The sequence below is a fragment of the Schistocerca cancellata genome, chromosome 6 (assembly GCF_023864275.1).
Source record: "Schistocerca cancellata isolate TAMUIC-IGC-003103 chromosome 6, iqSchCanc2.1, whole genome shotgun sequence".
NCBI lineage: Eukaryota > Metazoa > Arthropoda > Insecta > Orthoptera > Acrididae > Schistocerca > Schistocerca cancellata.
In genome coordinates this window covers 400,540,066-400,549,708 of record NC_064631.1, presented here as the reverse complement: position 1 = coordinate 400,549,708, position 9,643 = coordinate 400,540,066, and the positions used below count along the sequence as shown (strand labels likewise).

General features: G+C 36.5%; 1 protein-coding gene across 1 annotated transcript in view; it reads left to right on the top strand.

Moving 5' to 3' along the window:
* The first annotated feature begins 3,471 nt into the window (after positions 1-3,471).
* LOC126190819 (GDP-fucose protein O-fucosyltransferase 1) overlaps positions 3,472-9,643 on the top strand; it is a 119,558-nt gene continuing 113,386 nt past the window's right edge. Inside the window, exons 1-3 of the mRNA XM_049931386.1 lie at positions 3,472-3,664; positions 3,753-3,868; positions 4,293-4,416. Coding sequence (XP_049787343.1) covers positions 3,553-3,664; positions 3,753-3,868; positions 4,293-4,416 — 352 coding nt within the window. The 5' untranslated portion in view covers positions 3,472-3,552. The remainder of the gene's footprint in view (positions 3,665-3,752; positions 3,869-4,292; positions 4,417-9,643) is intronic.

Sequence of the window (9,643 nt, the reverse complement as noted above, 5' to 3'; positions counted from 1 at the left end):
TTAAACTGATTAGTAACTTTTGCAGGGATAAGTGTATACTCGGTGGTACTGCAGTCTATGTTAAAAACTCTATTCTGGGTTATAGTAGCAAGCTAGATGTGAGTTCTCTGTGTAAGGAATTTGATTTTGAGGTATCAGGAATATGTATAAATGACATAACGTTAGTAGTTTTATCTCTGTACAGATCCCCAGATGGTGATCCCTCTTTGTTTGATGAAAAATTGGAGGAATTATTAGAGTTTTTTAATGGTAACAAGTGGAAAAACTATGAGATACTAATTGGGGGGGGGGGGGGGGGGACCGAAATGCTGACTTTGATGTCACAGAAGATAAACCCAGTGTACAAGAATTGAAAAATTTACTTAGGCAATTTAAGTTTGTCTACCACAATACCAAACCAACCAGAGGCTTGGCCTGTCTTGATAACATCCTAAAAAACTACTTAAGATTAACTTTTTCATGTGGTGTTGTCAACTTTCCGTTTTCTGGTCATGATGGTGTATTTCTCACTTTTGAAAATTCTTTTGTAACTCACAATACATCTCATAAGTCCAAATTAGTTGTAACAAGACCTGTAGATGACACAAAATTGTTTAAATTTAGATCCCAGCTTAGTTCCTTCAATTGGTTTGACATGTTTGCTAAAACAGAACATTTGTCAGCTGAGAATTTTTTTTCAATATCCAATACTTTCTTTGAAATGACTATTCCGCAAAGAATATGTAAAATTAAAGTGACCGCCAGTGAATCTAAAATCAAAAAGAGAAATAAAGAGTGCTTTACTCCCGAATTAGCCAATTTAAAGAAAAAAGTTATCTTGTTTTTCGATCTAAAAAAAAAAGATTAATACTCGGCAATCCAAATTTTTCTTTACAGAAGCTAAAAAAAATATAGGGCAGCTATATATAAGAAAACAACATAACATTATAAGTATCAAGGCATGAAAAAATAAATGTAAAATAGCTTGGAATATAATAAACTCAGTCGCAAAAAATAGCAAACCAAAAGAGGTAGCTGTCTCAGAAAATGATTTTAACAATTTCTGTATACATTCAATTAGAGATATTCAGAAAAATATCATTAAACCCGCGGAAACTGCTGCTCAAATGATGGAAAATTGTAATTTGGGGTTTAGGCACGACAGACATAATTTTGTGTTCTCTGAAGTGACACAGCAGGAAGATTTAAATATTGTAAATAAGTTCAAGTCTTCGAGCAGTGCAGATATATACGGCATATCCTGTAAGATATTGAAAAATGTTATTGAATGCATTGTCGGCCCTCTAACGTATGTTATAAATAAGTGTCTGATGCAGGGAATTTTCCCCCAAGTACTGAAGTTATGTAGAGTTGTTCCTGTGTATAAGAATGGAGATGGAAAATGTCCATCTAGTTACCGCCCCATATCCCTCACTCCTTTTTTTTTTCTAAAGTATTAGAAACTGCTATGTATAACCAAATATGTAACTTTCTAGATAATAATTCTATTATTTCCAATGAGCAATTTGGTTTTAGGAAAAATAGATCGACCATTCATGCTATTGATTCGCTCGTTAAAAAGGTTCTCCAGGTATTCGAAGATAAGGAGTTTGCTCTGGTCACCTTTTGTGATTAAAGCATTTGATTGTGTGAACCACAAGTTACTTCTGCATAAATTAGAGATTTTAGGTTTTCAAAACAGTAACTTGGGTATTCTTAGGTCTTTTTTGGAGCACTCTATACAGATCGTTTGTATTAATGAAGATAGATACAATGTTGCCGATGTCCTGTGTGGTGTGCCTCAGGACTCAGTTCTTGGCCCACTGCTTTTTCTGATTATGATTAATGACTTACCATCTAATGTAAGTTCCCATTCAATCTTATATGCTGACGATACAACCTTTATCAACAATGACCCTGACACTGAATTGTTAAAAAATGTAACAGAAAATACCATCAGTGAAGCATCAAAATGGTTCAGAGCAAACAGTTTTTTATTAAATGAAAATAAAACACAGTTCATGTTTTTTAGCTTAAAAGATACCTTATTTCTTAATGTTTCAAATAATGTCAAATTTCTTGGTATATATTTAGATAGTAAATTTAATTGGAATTACCATAGTAACTATATATCTGCTAGGCTTTCTAGAGTAATCTATTTGTTGAGAAGGTTAAAAGGTTGTGTATCAGATCAGTATATTAGATCAGCATATTTTGCCTTCTTTCAGAGCATTATTTCTTATGGTTTACTATTATGGGGAAACTATAGCCATGTACATGATATTCTTCTACTGTAAAAAAAAGTTGTAAGAATTATCACTGATTCTGGTAGACTAGATTCCTGCAAGCCATTGTTTGTGAAACTTAAATTTATGACTGTTGTTAATCTCTATATATATACTGTTGTTCTACATACCATGAACAATTTACCAAACCAGCAATTAAGAGAAAATATACATTCGTATAATACTAGAAACAGGAAACACATTGATGTACCTTTTCAACGTTTAACTAAGTCTTTAAAAAGCTATCATGTAACAGGTTCCAAATGTTGCAATAAATTTTCTCTTTGTAAATTCGATTGTTCTATTGAAAACTGGACTCGTATTCGGGAAGATGACGGTTCAAACCCCCTTCCGCCCATCCTGATTTAGGTTTTACATGATTTCCTTAAATCGCTTCAGGCGAATGCCAGGGTGGTTCCTTGAAAGGGCATGGCCGACTTCCTTCCCTACTCCTATGGGATCCGCGACCTGGCTGTTTGGTCCCCTCCTCCCAGAACAACCAATCAATCATAAACATATGCTGGTAAAATTAGTGTTAAAAAATTATCTAACTATGTATATTACAAGCCAAAAACTGACATGACGATATACGATCAGAAGATATGTAAAATGTATGATCTGAGACGAATGCAAATACAATACAACACAATAATCCATTGGCCTATCTCAGGTGGCGTTAGTAGAACAATATGTTTGATGTTGATTAACACGCAGCATAACTTTAGTTTTGTCACTGATATTCTGTCATATCCATAGGAGCTGGTACTTTTTAAGGATCCGATGTTTTTTTTAATAATTTCATTAGATGTTGCAGGTTTGAAGTGCGGTGTTATCGTCGTGGAATGTTGGGAAAAATAAATTAATTTTATGCTTCTAGTGGAGACTGGGTGTTTTGTGTACGATTTTCCTTATGGATGTATTGTTGAGCCCGTTTGATGTCGTCAAACATGGCAATAAAAAGAGTTATCAACAGTTGACGAAATATCCTTCGAAAATTATTTTCGAATGAATGAAACTAATTTTGAAATCCTTCTGAAATTTATTTATTTCTTCTTTATAAAATTTAAAATACACTTATAGTTGAAGACAAAATTGAGGGATGCATCTGCAAGTTTTCAATGCCCCGTGGAAACTTGTATCCAATCATGAATAATGACAGCCACAGATAAAAACATACAACAAAAACAAGCTTTACCAGAGATGTACATTGGTCAGTAGCGGTTGCTTAGCAACTGCGTCTGCTTTCAGTAATAAAGATTTGGGTGGACTGCGTGTGCAATTGTGCATTATGTTTATAAGAAAGTGTGTACCTTCCTTCGTTTTCGCGATTCTTAGCTTTGTTTCAGCGTTTGCTGTCGAGATCGACGAAAATGGGTACATTCTTTATTGTCCGTGCATGGGTAAGAAGAAAACCGCTGTTGCTATGCTACCAGAAATGTTACTATACTGCAAAGATTCTTTTAATATGTTAAATAATTTGATTTTCAGGTAGATTCGGCAACCAGGCTGACCATTTCTTAGGAGCTTTAGGTTTTGCGAAAGGTCTGAATAGGACTCTTGCACTACCACCATGGGTTGAATACCGGTACGGAGCACCGCGGTCGGTGAGTGCATGAAAAAGGGTAAAGCTCCCTATGCTGATTAATTATGTATACCCCTTGCAGTAATAATTGCTCGCGCATTTGAGCAATGTATGACTGCAACCAAATTCACACATACTCACCAAACAAGAAAAATGTAATCTTAAGACACCTTGTTGACAATACATATGCGTTCGTATTATACGATTTATAATACAATGCCCTCTCATTATGAACCTACTTGGATGGAAGGCGGCCTTTTTTCTATTAGTGTGATTAAGAACTTCGGGCCTGATTTAATTTTTGGAATTTTGTAGTAACTATACTCTGTCCAAGCTACCAATTTAATCGCAGTTATTATTTAGTTGATTTGCTACCAAAGTTATTCGTGTAATGAGAGCTGCCAGCAGATGTTGCACAATAAAAAACATGTAAAAAAATTTTACAGATACAGGTTCCATTTGACACATACTTTGAAGTGGAGCCTCTGCGCAAATATCACAGAGTTATAACCATGGAAGAATTTATGGACAAACTTGCACCTAAGATCTGGCCTCCAGAGAAGAGAACAGGTTTGTTTTAAGTGGAAATTCCAGAAAACATTCAACCCTTGACCTGTAGTAACATCAAATTTCTTTAGTGGTAGACAGCCAAATTGTAACTGTCGTAAAGTTGTCAGTATGGTTTGGGAGCTGTTGCACCCATTTTACAATTTTCTAGATACAGTGTGTGCATGGCACTTACAAATGAGCATTCAGCTGTGTTCTTGAATGTTCAAATTATTATTTGGAAGATAGTTTACTAATAACCACCAAATATCGCACTTATAATAATTTGTACTATTGGATGTTATAATATTTATGTTAATAGATACGAGGTTTTGAATTCTCTCTCTCTCTGTCTGCCTGTCTCTCTACTTCTGCTTTTAAGAGAAATAAGAAGTGAGTCAGCAGTTGAAGGAAGCAGTCATGTTCACTGTAGTGAACAACGCACCCCATCAGTATTGTCTGGAGTGTACTGTTGTGACATAGATGTCATCTGGGATGTTTCTTTTTGTATGTTTTAGTTGTAGATATCTGTTAATATTAATTGAAAGGCATAAGCTGGATAAAATAATGGATATGTCACAACTTAAACAATGTTTATGGTACCTGCTGATCTGCAGCTGACATGAGGCCTAAGTTTGCTATGAGTTAATGAAGCCACGCATCTGTTTTTTGCTGTATACATTGTTACTTACCATATGGTATTAGCTTCAACCACAGATTATTTGTAGATATGGTCAACTGAAGCTTTCTGTACTTATCGTCTGCTTTGACCTGTGACTTGACTGTGTCATGGTGTATATCATGGCATTCCAGCATATTTGAAATGGATCATGTTTGGAGAGGTTGTGTGGAGTATGCAGTTGTTGTTGTTGTTGTGGTCTTCAGTCCTGAGACTGGTTTGATGCAGCTCTCCATGCTACTCTATCCTGTGCAAGCCTCTTCATCTGCCAGTACCTACTGCAGCCTACATCCTTCTGAATCTGCTTAGTGTATTCATCTCTTGGTCTTACTCTACAATTTTTACCCTCCACGCTGCCCTCCAATACTAAATTGGTGATTCCTCGATGTCTCAGAACATGCCCTACCAAACGATCCCTTCTTCTTGTCAAGTTGTGCCACAAGCTCCTCTTCTCCCCAATTCTATTCAATACCTCCTCATTAGTTATGTGATCTACCCATCTAATCTTGAGCATTCTTCTGTAGCACCACATTTGGAAAGCTTCTATTCTCTTCTTGTCTAAACTATTTATCGTCCACGTTTCACTTCCATACATGGCTACATTCCATAGAAATACTTTCAGAAATGACTTCCTGACACTTAAATCTATACTCGATGTTAACAAATTTTTCTTCTTCAGAAACGCTTTCCTTGCCATTGCCAGTCTACATTTTATATCCTCTCTACTTCGACCATCATCAGTTATTTTGCTCCCCAAATAGCAAAACTCCTTTACTACTTTAAGTGTCTCATTTCCTAATCTAATTCCCTCAGCATCACCCTACTTAATTCGATTACATTCCATTACCCTCGTTTTGCTTTTGTTGATGTTCATCTTATACCCTCCTTTCAACACCCTGTCCATTCCGTTCAATTGCTCTTTGCAGTAGTGCGCTGTATTGTAGGGCGTTGGGTGTTTGTTTCTAATTATTTCTGAGTGTTGTGAGTCATCGGACTTTTGGTAGAAGAGTTTGTAACAGTTTGCTAGTGAGTTATTTTGATTTCGGCAGTTATGGAAATAGATTCATTGTCGGGTTTGGAATTGTTAATGTTTTGTGTATATGGTTGGAGATTTAATTTGTGTTTTGTTTTTCATTATTTATGATGTAACAAAATTAACAAGTAGGTTCAAGCATGCTACAGTAGGGGATGAAATCTTGACTGTGATTAAATACCTACAGTTGTTTGAGGTAACTGCAGAATATGTGAAGTGTTAAGTTTGTGGAGAAGGTACGAGACTGACAAAAGTTGTTGCATCTCGGACCACAGACCAGTACATGCAGCATTGTATCTGGAGGGTTCATGATTTGAGAACTGTGGGCTGGCCATTTGAGACTGTGTTGATAACACATTATTTCTCGTATTGCTAGATTTGTTGGCGTACTTTGGTTAGCAATGATATTTTTTTGCTTTTATTTCTTTATTGTAGTATGTGTTGTGTTAAAAAGTCACCTCTCTCAGTGTTTATTGATATGCAAAATTTTGAGTTGCACTGTGGTTCAGAATCCACTTTAAACCGTAGGTCACCCTATAACTGACAGGGTAAACCTGTTCAAAAGTTTTGAGGAAAGTGTAGGTGTACCACCTCCAACTTGACCATGCCAAATAAGAGCTGTAGTGTTTAAAACAAACTTTGGATTGACAACAACTTTATTTTATTTTTTGTGTATGGTATATGTGTTTATTTGCATAATTGAGTGTTTCTTCTTTATTGAAACTTGTGTTAGTGCAATTTGTTTTATGAATTTTTGGTTTGTGTTATTAGTTGTTGGTAATTATGTTGGATTTTGATTGATAGGTATCACAGAATTTTTTTTACCTTCATTGGTGCAAAGATAAGTTTTTGGTCTTAGTTATATGCGCAGGTTTTGATTTATTATACTGTGGACTTTGCTTTAACTGTAAAGGTCAAATTGAAATACCAGGTACCAGTTTTTGTCCCCCCCTTTTTTTTTAAAAAAAAAATATTATGGCTTTATTAACTGCTGAGGATGTAATTTGCTTGATTTTTGTGTTAGTATTTGTTTTGGTATCTTTTCTTTGACAGGTTTGTTGAATATTTAGTTAGTCCCCACCCAAAAGCCCCAATTCTTGTGAGTGTCCTGTTAGTTTTATGTTATTTCAACAATTAAATATGTTTTCTATTATTTTTGCATATTCATGTATGCAGTGGTTGACAATAGCTATAGTCACCATATTTTATATGCTTGAAATAAGGGTGTCCACTATGTTGATGGTGTCACAGTCAGTCGACAAGTTGTACCACAATCTTCAGTTGTGCCCGTAGATGGCATAGTTTTCTTTGGGAGTGAATTGCGAACATAAAACTGTATATCTACACTTTTAGAACTTAAGATTTCAGCCTGGAATGTAGACTGATAATCATCTCAAATTGCACTTACTGTAGCCACAAAGAAGTCTCAGGAGCAACAGTAAACATAGCTGACAGAGTAACTCTGACTGTTTGTATGATCTGAGTTCCATATAGGTTGGTTTTGTACACTACTCTACAAGTCCGGATCCTAAAGGAGGATTGTTACTGAGGACAGCAACATCTTTCTAGTAACTCACAATGCCAGCTGTCATTCAGTGTCCTATTTTGGCTGTGGCAGCTTCTATTTGTGTAACTGTGGCAACAGTAGAGTTCACCAAGAGAAGTGCTCCCTGTAAGTGCTGTATATTCTGTACTGAGGCTTGGAAGAGAACTCTTTGCTTTGTCAGGTGATAACACATTTTTTCCTCTTCATTTGGAATAAGCAAGCAAAAATGCTTTGCCTTGTCTGAGAAGGTAATAAGGCACCAATTGGCGACTGGCATTTCATTTTCTGGCTGATGCAGTGCTAGTCAAAGATTTCTATGATTGATTTACAATTTGGCATGGTGTAAGTGTCTTCCAGATAGTGTTCATGCCAAATTGTAGTAGATAAGCTGTTTTCTTGGTGGTTCCTTCTCCCATGATTCTCACTACAGTGTTTAGTTTCAGTGCCACATGAAGTTTTCAAAATCTGTCTAAACCAGCTGTGACCTGTTGCTCTTAAGCAACATACTTTCTAAACTTCCACCTGTAAAGTGCATCTACTGAATTGAATAAAGCCCTTTGCATGATAGTCTGCTGGAGATATTGAAAGAACAGCAGAACACTAAATAGGAGCTCCAGAAATCTGTTTACTTTGACTGGTGTTGCGCGAAACGAAAAACAGAAAGGAAATGTATTGCTATTATTTTTCTTGTGTAGGACTGTGTTCAACGTTTGTTTGAAGGTTTACAGCATTTCTGTTGACATTTTGCACCTTGTAGTGTGCTTAAATAATAGTTGAAAATATAACGTAGTTGGATGGATAAAAAAATCTACTCACCAAGAGGTGGCAGGAGAACACACACATATAAAAGGTATTAAAGTTTGCAAGCTTTTGGAACCAGTGGCTCCTTCTTGTGTAGAAGGGTTGAAGAGGAGGGAGGAGAGGTGAAGGAAAAGGCCTAGTGAGGTTTAGGGAATAGGTAAAGTTCAGAAAGGTCACCCAGAACCCCAGTCAGGGGAGACTTTAATGGACAAGATGAGAAGATTGATTGATGGTGACTGCGCCGAACAAGATTTGAAAACCTGAGACTTAAAGATGGAAGATAAGGTAATATGCAGGACAGAGATTACTGCCAAAATGTTGTGCACGAGTTAATAAGATTGAAAAGCTACATGCATTGAATGTGATAGAGGTGTGCTGCAAAAAACAGACAGGTCATAAAATGAAAAATGTAGAAAACAGGAATAGTTACTGTGAAGAAATGCAGAGACCAAAGAAATTAACATAAATTAAGGCCCGGTTAGTGACAATAACTAAGGACATGTAGTGCCAGTTCCTGCCTGCAGAGTTCTGAGAAACTGGTCTCAGGGGTAAGTATAGAGATGGTAATCTTAACTGAGAACTTGTAGATAGTCATGCCAACGTAAAAAGCTGAACAGTGTTCACATAATAGCTGGTATACGACATGTCATTTCACAGTTGGGTCTCCCTTTGATAGAACATGTTTTGCCAGTTACAGAGCTTGTATAAATGGTGGTAGGAGAGTGCATGGGGCAAGTCTTTAAAGTGGGGGTTTGTCCTATGCACCCTCCTACCACTGCCTATGCGAGCACTGTAAGTAACAAATCATATAATAGCAATAGCCACCTGTAAAATGTCGTACACCAGGTGTTGTGCAATCACTGTTCAGCCTTTTACATCCGCATGACTGCCACCAGTTTATCAGTTAGGATGAATGGGCATAGGCACACGTTGTATATTGGCTTCTGAAAAAAAAGATTTAATTATCATGATAAGAAAGTTAAGCTGCGGCAATGAAAAAAGGTGATGGTACTAGTCCTTTCTGCCCAGTCACACTTCAGTGTGATATCTTTTTCCCAATGTTGCAGGACCTTGGTTCTAGAAGTCTGCTGTTTGACTGTACAGGAAACTTATCGTCTCATCATTGTTTTATAATTGCGTACCAAGCAAAGAAGGAGAAGACACTCGTTGCCCCGACAGGAGAATACAGGGA